Consider the following 20,585-nt stretch of genomic DNA (forward strand, 5'->3'; position numbering starts at 1 on the left):
TATTAAGGAATAACTGGCTTTACTGATGACCTGCTTGCAGGGATGTAACTAGATATTTCCTGAGCCTCACACAAATGTCCAAAAGCTATTCCCCCCTCCCCCATGCAAAAGCACGGTTCTAGAACACTGCTTATTAGTTCTGTCCCACAAACTTTTAAATACATCTCAAAAATCCTGTTTCAAGCCATACATAAATACTCCCCTGCAGTATAAATACTGAAAACTGCAGAGTAAGGCAAACTCCTCTCAACAGCCTGAACACAAATAACTCTTGCTTTTCCAGCACTACCCTGATGAGACTCAGCGAAGAGCTGCATCCTAGCTAACTCCCCATGCATTAATGGCATATTCTGTTCAAAGGATTATAGGCAGCGCAGCCTGAGACCTTAGAGACAGTACTGTGCCGGGTGGACAAATATTCTTGCCTGAGGCAAAACAGCTTCTTAAGTAAAAGGCTAGTTGGTTGGACACTCATGCATGTCTGGAGCTCCTGAATAAAATGACCCGCATTCACTCTCGAGAAGAAGGAGCACAGGAGCTTCCTTTGTTGAAGTGAACGGTGGGTGTAATGTGTTGTATTCTGTTCCTTGCCAGCTTTTTAACTGGCAGTGCCTTCCAGGGGCAGCTTGCCTGATGCACTGCAGACATGAGCAAGGGATAATTAGCTGCCTCGGAGTGCCCAAAGGCAGGATATGCGGAACACTTCACAATCAGATCTGAAGATCAAGCTGGTGTTCAAAACCGATTTGCATTTAAGCGGGAGCCTGCTGGCACGTCAATGAGGAGGAAGCTGCACGTAGACTGCTAAAGGAGGCTGGATGCTGAGGGTTGAACAGCTCTGTGGCCAGCATGCAAATGCAGTGAGCTGCTGCAAAGGGGCAGGGTTCTCCTTTCCCCCTTATGCCACCCCCCAGAAAAAGGTGGAAGAGCCATACATAAGATAGCTCAGTCGCAGAGCAACTGCTTTGAATACGGAAGGTCCCAGGTTTAATCCTTGGCATCTCTAGAGAAGGCAGTCTCCTGTGGTTAATAATAATAATAATAATAATAATAATAACAACAACAACAACAACAGACAAATAGCAACTTTTGTGGGCTTATTTACAAGGCTGGCTTAAAAGGAGCAAGGTGGGCTGTTTTATTCTTCACGGCCAATACTGGTAATCTCAAAGTCCTGAGAATCTAAAGGGTCGAGGTGTTTGAGAATCCTCACTAGTTACCAAAATGTCATTGAACAGTGGTGCTGGCACTGAATGACAACTCCCATGCTCTTGGCTTTTAATATAGTATATGTGTGCTTATGCTTATACATATACCTATGCGCTTGGCTTCAATACCAAGCCAGCGTTTTTCCCCCTCATCCCACCTTCTGCTTTGTTTATCATCAAATTTGAGGAAGAATTCTGGTAGACTCCACTCCACACCTTGTTGACGACTGTGAGGCATTTCGGTGAGTTAAAGCGGCTTTGCGATTTTTTTTTAAGTGTAGCAGTTCAATCCAGAGCATCAACGTTTCCCTTTTTTCAAAAGGGAAATTCCCTTATTCCGAATAGGATTCCTCGCATGAAAAGGGGAAACTTGACAGCTATGATCCAGAGCTGCGCATTCTAATACAAACCCCTCTTCCTCTATTTGCTGTATTTTTCTCGGGAGAAATTCCGCACGCTTCGGATTGGCAAGTAGCACTCGCCCTGCGTAAATTGATCACATGATGGGGTGCACCCACGCAACTTGAATGGCAGTGCCCATCAACTTTTTTGGGGGGGGGTCCGCCCCTTCCAACATTTTATCGGGGAGCCAAAGGGGACTCGGCCCCTAAGAATAAAGACCCACCTCCGCTCCCCCGGGACCAATTTGGATTTCTGCCTGGGCGCCGCGCTTTGGAGAGGAAAAGGGATGTTGCCACCCCTCGTGACTGGCCATCAAACGTCCCAATCAAATCAAGCCACTCGATATTTCTCCCCCCCCCCCTCAAAAGAAGCAGCAAAGTTTGCAAAAACTTCAGAGGGGAACCAGGAGGGGCGTCGGAGTGGACCTTCCCTCCCTCCTCCCATCGCTTAGGCCCCGTCAATGCTGCGCACACGTCGAGGCGGCGGGAGGCCCAGGGGCGCGCGCGGCTGTTTGCAAACCGCGCTGCTGCTCGGGGCTGCCGTCTGGTGGGCTTCCCGGCAGAGCTTCTCGGAAGCGGCTGCTGCGGAGCCTCCGCCGGCGGTGAGCGCGGAAAGGAGCCTGGTTTGGGGGCCCGGCTTGCGGGCCGAGGCCACCCTCCCCGTCCGGTATTTCTGGCTGCAGGCAGTCGGCAGCGACGGGCGCAACTTCACGCGCTCCCCGCCAGGTATTGCGCCGCGCGGGCGGGCGTCGGAGCAGCTTCTCCTGAGTCTCCTTCTGGGCCGGCCAAGGCGCCTCCGAGCGAGGTTTGGAGACCCGCCTCGCACGGGAGACGCCCAGCGCCGCGGCGTCTGGCGGACAGGAGGGCTCCCTGCTGCCCGACAGGTCCGGCTGCGCCCCGGAAGCCGCGCCTGCTTTGCAGGGCAAGGGGCAGCAGGCCCTCGTGAGGCGGGAAAGACGGCCAGGCGGGGCGGAAGGGTTGAGCATCTTCATGGAGAGTTTGGGGTTATTAGGATCCCCTGTGCGAAACCGTGAAGAGCTGCTGCTGCCGGTCAGTGTGGGCATTAGCGAGCTAGGTGGACTAGTAGCCCGGTTTGGCGTCGGGCAGCTTCCTGGGCATTCTTAGTACAGGCTCATATTTAAAACAAACAACCGGAAGAACAAGAAGAACCTTTTTCAGTGCTGTGCTAAATTTTTATTTTTTTAATCTACAGTAAGTAAAGGTAAAGGGACCCCTGACCATTAGAGGTCCAGTCGTGGCCGACTCTGGGGCTGCAGCGCTCATCTCGCTTTGTTGACCGAGGGAGCCGGCATACAGCTTCCGGGTCATGTGGCCAGCATGACTAAGCAGCTTCTGGCGAACCAGAGCAGCGCACAGAAACACCGTTTACCTTCCCGTCGGAGTGGTACCTATTTATCTACTTGCACTTTGACGTGCTTTCGAAGTGCTAGGTTGGCAGGAGCAGGGACCGAGCAACGGGAGCTCACCCCGTCGCGGGGATTCGAACCGCCGACCTTCTGATTGGCAAGTCCTAGGCTCTGTGGTTTAACCCACAGCGCCATCCGTGTCCCTGAATCTACACAGTGGGTGTGCGTTATTTTTGACGTGACACCCGGGCCTTGCCACCATCTCTGCTTGTGGAAGGTAGGCCGAAGTTGCAGGATGGAGGACACCTGCTCTTGGATCATATTCCTTGCAGAGGTTTCTTAGGTGCCGTTTGAGTCCAGCGTTAAGTCATGTTAAAAGCTGTGTGCAAGAGCTGGTCATAGGCATAGACGTAGCAATGATCCCATTCCCAGATTTAGACTCTTTCATTAGGAAAGGTTTCCTCCCCTTATTTATTTATTATTACATTTACATTTATATTCTGTCTTTCCTACAAGATATTCAAAAAATCCTCCCACTTTTACTCTTGCCACAGCCCTGTGAGGTAGGCTCGTCTGAGAGATAATGACTTCCACATGGCTCAATACAGATTTTAACTTGGGACCCCTTAGTCCTAGCTCAATACTCTTCATTGCTACACTGGCTCTACATATGGTAATAATAATACTTTATTATTTATACCCCGTCCATCTGGCTGGGTTTCCCCAGCCACTCTGGGCAGCTCCCAACAGAATATTAAAAACACGATAAAAACATCAAACATTAAAAACTTCCCTAAACAGGGCTGCTTTCAGATGTCTTCTAAAAGTCAGGTAGTTGTTTATTTCCTTGACATCTGATGGGAGGGCGTTCCACAGGGCGGGTGCCACTACCAAGAAGCTGAACATTGCCACCTGCAAACTGCTGGAAATCAAATGTTTAAAAAAAGAGATGGTCGCAGAGTCTGGCTCAAACAGGCTCATGTTGTTCCATGAGTTGGGAGTCCAATGATATTTGAAAGACCACAGATATTTGTTGTCCTTCCCCTCCTTTTAATCTCAAAATAAAGACTCCCCGACACCCAGCTTTGTATGTGAATGATGGATCTATTCCACAATCTAGTATGTTCCTTATCCCTGGTTCTGCCAGCAAGCTTTTCCTGCAAAGTCTGTTTTGGGATCGTGGGCCTGGGCAAAGCTATTTTCAGGGTCACAGGGCAGGCGTCATAGTTGACATATATGCGCCAGCAAGTAAGGACGGCAAGAAGAAATTTAAAGGCAAGAAGGAAGGTGGTTGCGCAAGAGTGATATACTTTCACACCCTTTCAAATGGAAGTTCAAGGTGAAAATGACAAGCAAGCTAATAGCCTGCCAACATCCTGAGGAGGTAGGATGCATCATCAAAGTGGCGGGAGCAAAACAGGCCCAACTTGCCTGCAACAGGGTTTGAGTATATTGCTAGGTCATCCGTAAAATAAGCTGCAAGAGGATATGGTTATTTCTGGTGAGCTGTAAGAAGAGCGGCTCATTTTGTACAATAGCAAAAAAATGTGTACATTAGGCAGGATCGTGCTTTCGTGCACTTGGCATTGGAACAACATGGTTGGCACGCTGTTCTGAAATGGCACACTCGCCAGACTTTTGCACAGGTATAAAGTTGACTGAGTAGTTGATCACAGTGGCGTAGCGTGGGGGGTGCAGGGGGGCCAGGCGCAACATCTGGGGGTTAGGGTTAGGGGGTGCAAATCCACGGGTTAGGGGGTGCAAATTACTTGCCTTGCCCCGGGTGCTGACAACCCACGCTACGCCACTGGTTGATCAACTTTCATTCTGTCCACAGTGCCAGGATTCAGACTGCTTCGCCTGCAAGCGCTCTTAACTCCTCTTCATATTTCTGTTTGTATTACTTGGCTTTGTTTACGTTGAGATGATAGCATAGCCTAAGGTAGCATCTTCTGTTTTCATCCTTTTTTAAATTGTCAGTTTACATTAAGGCTGATTCACTCGTGATGTGGGTACAAGTTGTGGCTGTATTTGCCAGCCTGTATCAAATTCTGTGACTTTCCTGCTCTTGCATGGGATCAAAGAATTGCACACGGCTGTGTTTTCGTAAGGAAGAATAGCTAATGCTGAGAGACATGAAAACAAGGTTATTAATTCTGCTACTGAAGTGGCATTGTAATTGGAGAGTTTCCGAGTCACAAAATACGATAGAGGTGCCTAACATTATGCCTGATGTTGAGAGAGTGAATAGGGATATACGGTATATAAAAAGTTTTCCCTCTTGTAATACTAAAACTCGGGCGCTTCCATTGAAGTTGAATGGTAGAAGATGCAGGAGAGACAAAAGAAAGTACTTCTTTACACAGCACATAGTTAAGATATGTGTTCCCACAAGAGGTAGTGATGCCCAACAACTTGGATGGCTTTTAGAATGAGATTAGATAAATTCACAGGGATGTGGGTGGCGCTGTGGATTAAACCACAGAGCCTAGGACTTGCCGACCGGGGGGGAGCTCCCGTTGCTCGGTCCCTGCTCCTGCCAACCTAGCAGTTTGAAAGCACGTCAGAGTGCAAGTAGAGTGCGGGAAGGTAAACGGCGTTTCCATGCGCTGCTCTGGTTCGCCAGAAGCGGCTTCGTCATGCTGGCCACATGACCCAGAAGCTGTATGCCGGCTCCCTCGGTCAGTAAAGCAAGATGAGCGCCACAACCCCAGAGTCGGTCACGACTGGACCTAATGGTCAGGGGTCCCTTTACCTTTACCTTTACCTTTAGATAAATTGACAGCAGTTAAGTTTATCATTGGTTTCGAACCATGATAGCTTTCAGCCCCTCCATTGTTGGAGAAGGTGCCTCTGGATACCAGTTGCTTGGAATGAAAACTGGGGAGAGTACAGGTAGAATATAGTCATTGTGGCTATCAGCTGTTGATCTGATTCAGCAGGGCTTATCTTATACATACATACATACATACATACATACATACATACATTGTTTTATTTGTGTGCCGCATTTCTATAGCCAAAACCATACTCAAGGCCACTTACAGCATGAAAAAACTACATAAGTACAAACGTAACGAAAGTAGTCCTCAACAATAAATTAAAACATCAAAAAGTAGACAAATCAAATCAAACAATTTTTGCATAAATCACAATTAGGTCCAAAACAAAGATACAAAAAGTTAACAGCAACAACAACCCTCCCCAGCAAACCTCTTAAACAATGCCCTAGGCCAAGAGTCTGTTCAGCAGCCTCAACTTTTGTAGCTGGAGTCAGTCCGGGCCCTGCCCTCCCAGGTCAGGTGGGTGGGGGACCTCACAGCCAAGGTGTTATTAACTTAAAGCAAGTAACACAGAATGTCTAAAGTTATATCTGTTTTCTTCTTCTTTAGGAAATGTACAGTTTGAAGTGAAAATCAAACCCATCTCCCCCAAAGAAGTCGTCCAGATCCATGTCCCTAAGTTTCTGGACAGGAATGATGGCTCCTTTCTCATGCGATATCGGTTGTACGGAAGTATCAAGGAAGGCTTAAAGGTGGAGATTCAGCACATGTTGCTGAATCTCCCTATATCCTGAAGGGTAACGTGGTTGAGTTTTTTCTCCTGAATTTCAAGGGCTCTGACCCGCTGGGCATGCTCAGTTGATCGGCAGCGTAGGGGAGAACACCTGTAAAACCGAACTGGCATGTATGTGTAGACAACCAGAAACTTAACAGACCTTATGCAGGCAATTAACTGCCTCCAAAAGAAAAAAAGTTCTCTTGAAAATGGCTCCCTTTTTGCATTGCAGAGACCTGGATAAGAAAGATTGGTTTAAACCAGGGTTTCCCAAACTTGGGTCTCCAGCTGTTTTTGGACTACAACTCCCACCATCCCTAGCTAACAGGACCAATGGTCAGGGATGGTGGGAACTGTAGTCCAAAAACAGCTGAACAGTCAAGCTTGGGAAACCTTGGTTTGAACCAAAAGAAAGTCATATGTACTGGGGCTGATGGGAGTTGTATTCCAAAACAGCTGGAAGGCACAAGGTTAGTAAAGGCTGGTAAAAAACATTGATGCTGATGCTTATGAGAGTAGATGTGTTGGAACACCTTGCAGAAGGGCCATCTTGAATTCATGGAATATTTTATAAAGGTCATCCTCTGTCTTTTTCAGGTCCAGTTTATCATGAATATTGCGAATGCCCGGAAGAAGATGCTCAGATTTGGGAGAAAAGTCTTTCATGTCCTTCAGAGCACCCTCAGATTACCAAAGATTTCGCTGTGTTTCCCAGCATTGATCTTCAGCGGATGTTTGATGAGGTTCCACGAAGATTTGCCCAAAAGATGGGAGCCATTGTTCATTTACTGTCATCAGCAATCACATCTATCGCCGGTCCTTGGGGAAGTATACAGACTTCAAAATGTTCTCGGATGAAATGTTGCTGTCACTGGCAAGGAAGGTATATTTCCACAGATACTCGCTTAGTACACACTGGCCATGTTTGCACATAATGCGAGGATGGCTAACCTGTGGCTCTTGCAGGTGTTCTTGAACTACAACTCCAATCATTGCTGAGCCTTGGCCGGTTGGGGATGATGGGAATAGTAGCTCAGCAAGTTCTGAAGACCACAGCTTAGCCACCCTGACCCTAAACAATGTTCTTTTTAGCACATTTGCAAGCCTTTGCCTCATATACTCCCATTCTGCCTTCACCTCCTCCCACATAGCTGCATTGTTAAGTAAAACAGAAAGTGCGGTCTTCCAAAGTTGCCCTCCTACCTGCGCAGTAAGAGGGGAGCACACACTCCATCTCATCCATGTTGCACTAAGCCATGGCATAGTGTGGTGTGCAAAATGCAGCAGTATATAACAGACATCCACCAGAGGGGTCTGCACACCAGCAATATCCTTTGATCAGAGTCCTGGTGCTCAGCTACATTAGTAAAAAAAAGCAATTTGGATGCGCTATAAACATGCAACACCAGATGGCAACAGAGAGCAGGAAATTTTAAAATGCAATTTTCCATAGAGATTTTTTTCTTTTGTTAAAACTATCTAATTTCTGACTTATTTATAGCGTTCCCCCCTGCCCTGGGTTTAGATCCATCCCAAGGCTCTCAATTGAGACTTGCTTCTGAGTAGATATGTGTAGAATTGTGCGGGAAGTCTCAAATTTGCAGGTGCGCTCACCTCTCTCAAGCTTTTCAGTGTGTATTGAGTGATAGCATGCAAGTTGGCAGCTTCAAATAAACGATTTGCCCTATGTTGGGAGCCACTATCAGCAGAGGGGGAGTAAATCAGATGTGCATCGAAATGTGCTTCCCCATCTATATTGGGATGCACACTTGAATGCACAACCAAAGGTTCCGCTGAAAGCTTCTCACTCGGATGGACATCCAATTTTGCCTGTGGTTTCTGAACCAGCGAATCACACAGACGAGGATTTTCTATCTCTGGTTGGATTGGGACAAGGTAGGATAGATGGGGCCCAGCTATGAGAACATAGGAAGAGCTCTTCTACTGAGCCAGACCCATTGGTCAATCTAGTTCAATATTGTCTACACTGGCAGGCAGTAGCTCTTTGAGTTTCAGGCAGGAGACATTACCAGTCCCAACTGGAGACCCTGCAGATGCTCCAAGTTCATTCATAAAAAAGAGGAAACATTTGGGGGGTGGGATGTAACCGAAACAACAACGAAAATGGTAGGACAAAATACAGAGACTAAAACATTTTTTTATAGGGGACCACCAAATTTGGCTTTTTAATCTATAACAGCTTGTTGATCCATAACACTGGGTTAATTGTTACATCATGTGGAAGCTAAAGGAACTTGAACTACTACTGATTTATTACTTATACACTGCCCATCTGGCCAGGCCTCCCCAGCCACTCTGGGCGGCTTCCAACAGGATATTAAAAACACAGCAAAACATCAAACATTAAAAACTTCCCTAAACAGGGGCTGCCTTCAGGTGTCTTCTAAAAGTCAGGTGGTTGTTTATTTCCTTGACATCTGATGGGAGGGCGTTCCACAGAGTGGGCCCCACCACCAAGAAGGCCCTCTGCCTGGTTCCCTGTAACCTCACTTCTCGCAGGGAGGGAACCGCCAGAAGGCCCTTGGAGCTGAACGATGGAGATGGAGACGCTCCTTCAGGTATACTATAAAGGTGTTTTGGCTTGTTTTAGGTTCACCTTCCTGATGTGGAATTTTACCTCAATGTTGCGGATTGGCCTGTTGAGCATCGGAAAGCAAACGACACCCCTGGCCCCCTGCCTATCCTTTCCTGGTGTGGCTCTCTGGATTCAGCAGACCTGGTGCTTCCAACCTACGATGTCACCCATTCAACCCTAGAAACTCTGCAAGGCGTCACAAATGACCTCCTGTCTATTCAAGGAAACACAGGTAACATGGGAATCTGTGTGTGGGTTTTTTTCCAGACAGAGATAAGCATGTAAGAAGTGTCTGCTGGATCAGGACATCTGCTCCAGCATCCTGTTCTCACATGGCCAATCAGATGCCAACAGGCAGCCCTGTTTAGGGACGTTTTTAATGTTTAATAGGTTATTGTATTTTAATATTCTGTTGGAAGGTGCCCAGAGTGTCTGGGGAAACCCAGCCGGAAGGGCGGGGTATAAATAAATTATTAATAATAATAATAATAATAATAATACTTGAAGCCCCAAAGCAGAGCCTGTGTACAATAGCATCCCCCACACCTGTGATCGCAGAATCTGGCATTTCAGAGTGGATAAAAATCATTTTTTTAAAAAAAAGGATTTTTTAAATTTTAAATCAGATTTTTTAAATTTAAATTGGATTTAAAAAAAAATAATTTGGTTTTTTAAAATAAAATGCTTTCGGAGGGAAAAATGTTTCTAAAGATCGTTTTCTATTTAAGTTACATTATAGTCCAAAGGCTATTCATCAGGAAATAAGGATTTGTTTTAAGTTTTTCATGTGTACAAAGTTGTTGTTCTTATTTAAATGTTTAACCACATCAGTTAACAAACATGGATACATATGCTATAATGTTATTGTTTTAGTTAAATATTTTTTTTAAATTGTTATTAAGGAAATGTTTGTTTTGCTCCGTCCAATAAGGTACAGCAAAAAAGTTGTCCAAATTATAAACAGTTAATAAACAGCCAGTGTTAAGAGCGGTAGTCTTGTAATCTGGGGAACCGGGTTCGTGTCTCCGCTCCTCCACATGCAGCTGCTGGGTGACCTTGGGCCAGCCACACTTCTCTGAAGTCTCTCAGCCCCACTCACCTCACAGAGTGTTTGTTGTGGGGGAGGAAGGGAAAGGAGATTGATAGCCGCTTTGAGACTCCTGAAGGGGAGTGAAAGGCGGGATATCAAATCCAAACTCTTCTTATTATTATTATTATTAAACCTCACAATAATTTCATAATTATCTGTCTATGTATTTCTAATAGTATAACCAAATCAGTAATTTTTGATATAACTGTAAAAACTACTCTGAAAATTTATTATTCCAAAAATGAAACCTTCATTCTATGCCAGCAAGAATGAGTCTTTCTATAAAAAAATGATTTAAATCAAGTCTTACTGACTAGTGATTTAAATCGTGATTTAAATCGATTTGATTTAAATCAAATCCACCCTGCGGTATTCAGAGACATAGTGCCTCCCGTGGCAGAGGAAGAATAGTATTTTGAACATTGATAATGGGTGGGGTGGGGGTGTCCTTAGCAAATCTGCCTCGTTGAAGAAAAATAATACTGATCGCAAATTGTAATCTCTGGAGGACAAATATTAGGCCTCCCAAGTTGCTTAGGGCATTTTGGTGTGCTGGCTGGGGCTGATGGGAGTTGTAGTCCAAAACATCTGGAAGGCACCAGGTTGGCAAAAGCCGCATTAGGACTTCCAAGATTTCTGTTCTCCCTCCTCCTTTATTCTATCACCCGTTAATTCCAGGACCTGCCTGGGACAACAAAACGGAACAAGGATTCTTCAGAGATCGAGACAGCCGGGAAGAACGGCTTCAGCTGGTGCAACTCTCCAGGGAAAACCCAGAACTGCTGGATGCTGGAATAACAGGTTACTTCTTCTTCCGAGAAAAGGAGGTGGAGTTGGGGAAGGCTCCCTTGATGGGGTTCTTTGACTTCTTTAAGGTATACCGCCTATCTTGCTAACACCGAGAGGAGACAGACAAATGTCCTTGTTTTTCATTTTCTCTTGAAGCTCTGATTTAAGAGCCAGTTTCAGTGTTAAGGAACATCCTGCTTGGAAACTAGTGCCTCATTTAAACATGCAATATTGCATACTTGTTTTTTTTTTATAATACTTTTTATTGATTTTAACATATAAATTATAATACATACCACAAAACTTTATCACTTATACAATCTTTTTGGACTTCCATCAGCACCTCTGATGATCCACCGTTTTAATCACTTCTTATGCATTTCTTAACTTTATATTACCTTTAAATTTCTTAACTAATCATCCTCCCCCTTATCCATTTTTGCAATAATTCCAATAATACTCCTCACAAAACTTCTTGCAAACCTACAAACATCGTCTGATCTTCACAAATACTTTTCAAATAATCCGTAAATTTACTCCACTCTTCTGTGAATCTCTGGTCCCGCCGATTTCAAATCCTTCCTGTTAGTTTGTCCAGTTCTGCATAGTCCATTAATTTCGTCCTCCATTCTTCTTTCGTCGGTAATTCTTCTTGCATTCATTTTTGGGCCAATAATATTCTTGCTGCCATTGTTGCATATAAAAAGAGCTTGCATTCCTTTCTATTTATATCACTTCCTACAATGCCCAGTAAAAATGCTTCTGGTTTCTTTATAAATGTATATTTCAACATTTTTTTCATTTCATTATATATCATCTCCCAGAAGCTTTTTACCTTTTTACATTCCCTCAATATTGCATACTTGTGTGTTTTACTACGAGCGTATACCCATTGCCTATCATTTCCTCCAGCTTCAATGCATCCAAAATACATGCCTGTGTGATCATCACACCTGAGATTGCGTATGTGGGTTGTGATCTGAACAGCAGCAGAGGTAGGAATTTTGGAGACTTTGAAGCAGCCTCCGTTTCAAAATGGACAAAAAAGATAAGGATGGCGATAAGTCATGTTGACGGCATATTGCCGCCGGGATCACAGAGTCAGTAGGTCTAGGAATACCAGTTGCTGGAGAGAGGTATTGCACTCATATCCTGCTTATGGGCTTTCCATAGACATCTAGTTGGTGACTTTAGAAGCAGGCTGCTGAATTAGATGGTTGTTTGGTCTGCTCGCAGCGGCGCTTTTATGTACTCTTTGAAACATGAGATTTTTTCCTTTATACCACTTCAGGCTTATTTGTACACCCAACACAGTGTACAGTGGTACCTCAGGTTACATACAGTTCAGGTTACATACGCTTCAAGTTACAGACTCCGCCAACCCAGAAATAGTACCTCAGGTTAAGAACTTTGCTTCAGGATGAGAACAGAAATCGTGCTCCGGCGATTCACTATTCACGAAGGACTATTTCTGGGTTAGCGGAGTCTGTAACCTGAAGCATATGTAACCTGAAGAGTATGTAACCTGAGGTACCACTGTACTGGGTCTCCTTTGATGTCAAGTTCTGGTTGTCATTTAACTCATGTTGCATCAGCAGACCCCCAGAGTTTTAGGTAGGGCTTATCCGATGGGTTGCTTTCTGTGGTTTGAAGGAGAGCTCACAAAACCCTCTTGGACGTGGCTGGAGTTTCCTATCAGGTACTTCGGATTGCAGCCTCAGGCTGAAAGGTGACCAGAAAACAGATAGGGTTTGTTGCTGTTACCCAAACTGTGAAACGATTTAACTTAGCCAAGGGTGCAGTGCTTGATCCCAATGCATGCTTGGTTCATGCTGCTTTCCTCCTCCTCCTCCTCTCCCCTCAGTACAAATACCAAGTGAGTCTAGATGGCACAGTTGCAGCCTACAGGTTTCCCTACCTCATGCTGGGGGAAAGCCTTGTGATCAAGCAGGCTTCACAGTACTACGAGCACTTCTATAAGGAGCTGGCGCCGTGGACCCACTACGTTCCTGTTAAAAGAAACTTGGAAGACTTGCTGGAAAGAATAAAGTGGGCCAAGGTAATCATCCTTGCCGCAGAAGAAAAACTGGGTACAGTGGTACCTCAGGTTACATACGCTTAAGGTTACATACGCTTCAGGTTACAGACTCCACTAACCCAGAAATAGTGCTTCAGGTTAAGAACTTTGCTTCAGGATAAGAACAGAAATTGGGCTCCAGTGGCACAGCAGCAGCAGGAGGCCCCATTAGCTAAAATGGTGCTTCAGTTTCAGGTTAAGAACAGACCTCTGGAACGAATTAAATACTTAACCTGAGGTACCACTGTATTATAGATTGCAGCACCATTTCCCAGCTGTAGTCTGTTTTAAAGAAAACATGAGGATAGATAAGCCATGTTCCTGCTATCCTTATAGGAATAACAACAACAACAATAATAATAATAATAATTTTTTATTCATACCCCGCCCTCCCTGGCCAGAGCTGGGCTCAGGGCGGCTAACACCAGTAAAATTACAATAAAAACATAATAGGGGAAAAAGGGGGGGAAACCAATTTAAAATACGGGTTAAAATACAATTTAAAATGCACCCTCATTTTAATAGTAGCCCATGTGCATCAGCACCTAAGCTCAGCACCTTTCAGCTTCTCCGGATGTGATAGGATGAGCGTCCAGCAGAAGTTATAGTTTGGTTCTCATAGCTTTGAAAACCTCCCTAGGTTGGAATCACAAGCCACAGCTGGCAAGTTGTAACTGCCAGCCCACGGTGGAGTGTGTTCAGACTCTTTGTGGTTTAGGTTGGAACTGAGAACTTAATAGATGAAGAGACAAGTGTAGTTGTTTAAAAAATACCAACCTTCCAAAAGTTCTACTCTGGAGAAGAGGGAGGAAAACACTAGGAACTTTGAAACATAGCCCCAGAACTACAAAGTACAAATTCGCAATTGTGTTCTTCTGTATCTTCAATCTAAGCCGCATTTTCTTGTATTAACAGGGATGGGTCTATTCTTCAGCTCCGCGGCACATAAATGCGTAATGATTATATGGGTGGAAGAAGACAATTACTGCTCTGTGTTCTGAGTAACCAAATCCATGTGAGAGATGTCAAACCTGTCTGTACACTTAGCTGTTGCTTGGGCAATAAGGGTAGCTTTCCTGAAATTAAGAAATCCCTCTCCCTAACTGTGCCAAGCTGCTACTGCTGCTTGGGGGAGGATAATATCATTAAAGCTTTGGATAAAGTGTGGGTAAAAGTATGAAAAGACTGGAATTAACTTTGGAGGTTCTTTCTTTGTGTAGGCTTGTACAATACAGTAGCTGTCCATAGCTTAGCATTTCTGCAGCTGCTGAAAATCTGAGCGCTCCTTCTTGCTGAACACAATCGCATAAGACTCCTTAGTATATCCTACCTTACTAACGGAAGTTCTCAAGGTGGCTTAGGATAGGATAGGATAGGATAGGATAGGATAGGATAGGATAGGATAGGATAGGATAGAATAGAATAGAATAGACAGTTACAATACAGTAGTTACTACAACAGCTGAGACTCCAGGCCAAGTATTGATGCTTGAACACAGTTCGTTTCTAATCCTTAGGAAAATGATGAAGAAGTCAGAAAAATTGCCAAGGAAGGGCAGGCAGCTGCAAGAGAACTACTGCAGCCTCATCGGTTTTATTGCTACTATTTCAAAGTGTTCCAAGTTAGTCCGGATTTCAGTCTATGCTTATGCTGTTCCAAACCATACCGTCCACTCTCTCATGAAACTTGACCGTGGTGGTCTTAAAATGGTCTGGTTTCACAGCAAAGCAGGATCTGGAACCATGGTTTGCTCCTGCCTCACTAACCATAGTTTAAACCAGGGACAGGCCACATATCCTGCTGAGAGGTGGTTGAGGAGCCAGCCACACATGTGTAATCGCACAATCATTTCTCTCGCTAAATTGAAGTTGTACAATTAAAGTGGATTTGACCCTCTTGCAGCACAAGAAATCCACTTCCAGGAATTTTGGGGGACTTCTTGCAGTAGGGAAAGTGATAAGAAAATGCTTCGGAAAGTGCAGGATAACCTTTGCTTGACAAAACATTGTATAAACTTCCTGCAAAAAATAAATCACTCATTAAGGAGTGATGTTGTATAATGTCCCCACAAACGTTTAAGCTCAATAAACAGGGTAAACATGCTGGAAATGACCAGGGTTGTGAAAGGGAGAGATGTTTTTGTTTTGAATAGTCTGCTGTTGTTTCAGTTTCTTTCCAACCTGTTTTACATATTTCAGAAATATGCTGAACGCCAAGCTGGTAGACCTGAAATACGGGATGGGATGGAATTTGTACCTCAGCCTCATGACAGGACTTCAGTCTGCAGCTGCCACAGGAAAAAGCCTTCAAAGGAAGAGTTATAAGTAACCCTGCCAAATGAGATCAAATATATAGCCTGTTGCAAGAATGAGGCAGGACCTAAAATCACATTTAACACTGTGGAATGTGGAACTAGCTTGTTCATGGAGAAATATTCACGATTCAGTCCTACAGCGTCTGTTCAGAAGTAAGCACCATTCAGTTTGATGGGGCTTGCTTTTCGCTAAGTGTGTGTTGGAGTGTTGTCTTGGATACCTTCCTTTGCTCTCTGTTTCCTCTACAAGTTGCCATGTGTGCCTTTTAAAAATCTGAACAGGGAATATATAATGGTGAGGAAAGCTCTCAGACAGACTGTGTCCTTCCCTTGCATGAAGTGTTTATGGGGCTAGTTTTCTAGATCACTTTCAAAGCACTCCATATAATTTGTCTCCTTAATCTTCGCAGCAGCCAGTTAAGGCAGGTCAGTGTTATTTGCTGTGTAATACAACTAAGGCTTGAGGGCACCCTAGATTAGCGAGTTTACACCTAGAGTGTGATTATGAACAGGGTCTCCGCAGTTCACACACCCTCCCTTAGCGACTTTACCAGCTGCCTTGGCATAGATGCTTAATTTTTATTAGCGATGGGGAGAAATTGGTCTGTTTCTTCATATTCCTTGTCTAAATCGGATCCTGCTGTTTAATGACTGAAACTCATTTTAAGAGCAGTTCTGCACATTGTATAGAATGAAGTGGTAGAATTATGGGCTGTTTTGTTAATTATTTGTTGGGTTTAGATACCACCCTTCCTCTCAAAGGAAGGCTAGGGCAGCATTTGTGTGTAGGGGGGGTGTACCACATTTCCCCATGTAAAAACGGAATAACTCTCTTGTTCAAATATCACTTCAGCTACAAATTCTGTAAGCAGCTACTAACCCTGAGTCTCAATTCCCATCTGAATCGGCGGCTTTGCATGTAAAAAGGTCATAGGTTCAGTCCCAAATTAAAGGATGCCACATAGCAGGGCTTGAGCAAGACTTTAACCTAGACTTGGGGCAGCTGTTAGCTGATTTTTAGCATAGTCCAGGGATAGATAGCCTGTCCCCTCCTGATGTTGTTGGGGACCAACTCCCATTATATCTGATAATCAGCCATGCTGGGTGAAGGCTCAAGAGAGTTGGGAGTTCAACAGCTGGAAGACCACGGGTTCCTCATCCCTGATACAGTCAGTGCTGAGCCTGAATAATTGATCTAATGATGCAAGGCAACTTGTTCTGAAGGAGCGTCTCCACCCCCATTGTTCAGCCCCAGACACTGAGGTCCCGCTCCGAGGGCCTTCTGGTGGTTCCCTCGCTGTGAGAAGTAAGGTTCCAAGGACCCAAGCAGTGGGCCTTCTCGGTAGTCGTGCCCGCCATGTGGAACGCCTTCCTGTCAAATGTCAAGGAAATAAACATGTATCTGTCTTTTAGAAGACATCTGAAGGCAGCCCTGTACAGGGACGTTTTTAATGGTTGATGTTTTATTGTGTTTTTAATATCCTGTTGGAAGCTGCCCAGAGTGGCTGGGGAAACCCAGTCAGGGGGCGGCAAAGAAATAATAAATTATTATTATTATTATTATTATTATTATTATTATTATTATTATTATTTGTAGGAAGTATACAGAGGGGACACTTATCTCCCCTGAATTTCTTACTATTCTAACCTCTGGCGTGTTTTCCAGGCCATTTAGACAAATGAAATGTAGGTGTGCCATAAACGGCTTTGCAGACAGGTGAACTCTTAATGTTGTTGAGCAAGTGTTGTACATGTATGAATCTGTCAATTGAGTTAGTGTTGTTATCATTAATACAAGTTGCATCTTGTATTTCAGAATAGGCACCTACCAAAAAGCTGCCTCCCGGATCTTTAAATTAGGTCACTGTGTAAAAGCACTGGAGTATTTTTTGAAGTTGCTGTGTAACAAGACTCCACCCCCCATTAACAGGAAAGGAAAGCTTGCAAAAATCTGCCAACGGAGCTCTGTCGTGGAATTGAACCACATCACCTATGAAGTTAACTGTTCATGATTCCCTGCCACCAGAAAGGCTTTGCTTGGGGTATCATTTAATCAAAATATCTGCTGAACCTAAAAAAGAAGAAACGTAAGTTGATGGAAGGCAAATGTTGGGTAGTATCTCTTCTAGGTGCACAGAAATTATGTATAGTGAGAATCAGGCAAGCACAGAGCTACCTACCCCAGCTTTTTCTAGAGCAAACCTTAATTCATATTTATCAATCCACCACAAAGCCCCGTTTGTCACACATGGAGCCAATGAACTGGTGTGAGATTAATCCTATTCCTTGATGGTATTTGCTACATATGGATATATTTTAATTTTACACCAGGAATGTTGTGAACCTGTGGCCCTCCAGATGTTTTTGGACTCTCAGCTCCCATCAGGCCCAGAATACATGGCCAATGGTCAGCGATATTGGGAGTTGTTCTCCAAAACTTCTGAAGAGCACCATCTTCAGGTTCATCGTCTCCGATATACACCATGCCCAGATTTATAAACGAACTCCTTTTTGTAAGCAGTAGGTGACTCTGGTAAAGTGCTGTTTTGGTGACACTTTCATCTGGATTCCAGATGCCCAAAGCAAAAAATTAAATTAGGGGAGCTGCTTTATTTAAAAGGTGCTGAAAGCATACTCAGCAAATAATCCTGTGGATGGAGGTTTGAGGAGAAAATGAATCATAGCTGCAGTCCAGCCCAATATTATGTTCTGTGCAATCCTCTACACATCTATTTAGAAGCAAGTCCCACAGAGTTCAGCAGGGTTGAAGTCCACACACAAGTGCCGCAGCTGTTTAAAACAGCACATAAGCCTGGATGTAAGCCTCAGTAAACTACTTGCAAAGGATTGGGCTGCATGTCCCATTGATTCCAATGAGAAAATGTAACACGTTTTACAATGCAATCCTTTTCACATTCATCACTTTTTTTTGTTGCTGACCTAATACAGCATTAGCCAAATCTACAACATCAGCAGTAGCATCCGTAAATCAGGGTTGGTTGTTTTAAAGCAACATGGACTCATTTCAAACAACTGCTTTTGTTTGTGGTGTTATTACTAACCACAATAGTTTACATTCCTTATGTGTTTATAGCATTCAGTCCATTTATGACTGATTCAAAGGTCCTTCAGATCTGTATAGCAAATCAAGATCTTCATCTAAAACTTCAGCTTTTTCTGGTTACTTGAGTTTATGTTTCTGGTTTCTCATTCTTGAAAAATTTGGATTCTCTGGAATAAATCATGTGGAAGAGGGTTTTTCAACCTACGCTGCAGTTTTGTTCCTTGTGTTTCGTAAAAGGGCACTACCGCAATATAAAGCACAGGGCAGAAAGCAGGAGACCTGCCTACAGGCCTCGTCTTGACCAGGCCTGCACAGCTTGTGACTCACCAAGCCAAACAGAACATGCCAGACATGGATTGTTGATGTCTAGTTCCTTGACAGCCCCATTTTTGTGCTCTGTGATCTATGTAGTTACGCCAGGGGGCACCTGTAGGCACTGGTGTAGCTCCCTGTGCCTTTTATGGTGTCTGCAAGAGTCAGCAAATCTCTTCTCCAGAATCCACAATGACAGAGAGGCTGTTTGCAACTAATAAAACAGAACAAACCCACCACCAATGCACTGTTATTGCATCAAGGTTATTTGCAATCTGTTATTGCAGAGTACAGCCGCAATAAAACCTTTTGCAGGTGTAAAACCGTATTGAAAGCTGGAATATGCAGGTCTGCCCCAATGGCATCAGGAGCGCAAGTACTCGTGAATTAACAAAAAGAATCTATGGAAGGGCCCAAATAGTCACATATAAGGAAAGGGAAGAGATTGAATGACAAGATCAACATTTATCTTAATGTTATTTGTGTATATGATTCATGCTTTCATATGAAATAAGCTAAGGTCAGTGTGAACACTTCCACTACTTTTCATGGAAGCGGGCTTCCGAGTGACTCGGCAACAAAACACTTCAGTTTCCTTGAATGATTTGTTCTATCCAAGTAAGAACATACCCTAGACAGGGACTGCTTGAACTTCTGCTTGAATATTGAAACGGGCGCTGAACATTAACCTTTCCACCTATTTTGTGTGCTTCAGTCCTTGTGAACAAGACAAAGCAAGAGCTGAACTCTGATCTTCAGTACTGTTCTTTGGTTTGTCTGCGTGTTTTTCCCTCCCCAGCTGCTGAGAACAGTTTGACTAGTTTCATTTTATTTTGGGAACATGCAACCTCTGCCCTTACCAAGATTGCTGGGATGCAAGACACTTTTGTTGCTAAGGGCTATACCTAAGATCAAACAGAGCTTCAAATAGGTAGTTTGGCTCAAATCTCAGTAGCTACTTCATATGCAGGTGAAGAGCATATTTGTCGCGCTTGTCTGTGATTTATCTTTGGCTAGAGAAAGCTGTAGAGACCAACATGGGAGAGACATGTTTTATTGCAGCTTGGACAGATGAAGGTGTCTGGTTTCACTGTTACAGATGTACCATGGCATTTCTTCTCTTTGCACTCCTCTCTGCAGTCATTACTGCTCTGGTGACTGTTGCGGACACACAACCTGACTGTCTCCAGGCACTGCGGTCGTCTGCAAGGGATTCCCATGTGGCAGGGTTAATGTTGCCAGTCTTCATATCACATTTGCAGACATCTTTATAACGCAATTGGTCTGCCAACAGGCCTGGTATCTGAAGCCAACTCTCTGTAGCACATCCTTGGGGATCGTGCCGTGTTCAATTCTTTGTACATGACCAAGCCATTGTATAAATCTCTAAGACATAAGTGTGAACATGCCGGGAAGGTAGGCTTGGAAGAGCACATCTTTGAGACTCTGTCCTGCCATATGATGCTCCAAATCTTCCTGATACAACACATATGGAAGTCACTGAGAATTTGCTTCTGGCAGGTGTAAGTTGCCCGTGACTCACTTCCATAAAGCAGAATGCTCAACACGCAAGCCTGGTAGATCTTCATCTTTGTATTGTTTGTTAGCGTCACATTCTCTCATATCCTTTTGGAGGGGTGTGCCGTTGTCATAGCTACATTACCAAAACTCCTATCCAATCAAGTGTCGACTGGGAGGTTGCTATTTATGGTGGAGCCCATCTACCACCACAAGCATGTGGTCACCAGTGCTGGTGCATGGAGTGCTGGTGACATCCTGACCCAAGATTTATTTCAGACAATTTACTGG

At 44.2% G+C, this 20,585-nt stretch overlaps 1 protein-coding gene across 1 annotated transcript; it reads left to right on the forward strand.

Annotated features, from left to right (window-relative positions):
* Positions 1–2,204: 2,204 nt before the first annotated feature.
* Positions 2,205–16,111, forward strand: POGLUT3 (protein O-glucosyltransferase 3). The gene is given in 10 exon segments (XM_083737292.1): positions 2,205–2,335; positions 6,369–6,523; positions 6,526–6,556; positions 7,132–7,317; positions 7,320–7,417; positions 9,146–9,362; positions 10,899–11,095; positions 12,874–13,068; positions 14,603–14,707; positions 15,285–16,111. Coding segments are annotated over 9 exon segments (1,209 nt in total). The 5' UTR covers positions 2,205–2,335; positions 6,369–6,469; the 3' UTR covers positions 15,411–16,111.
* Positions 16,112–20,585: the final 4,474 nt, after the last annotated feature.

The sequence above is a fragment of the Podarcis gaigeae genome (genome assembly GCF_964106915.1).
Source record: "Podarcis gaigeae genome assembly, chromosome: 4".
Classification (NCBI taxonomy): domain Eukaryota; kingdom Metazoa; phylum Chordata; class Lepidosauria; order Squamata; family Lacertidae; genus Podarcis; species Podarcis gaigeae.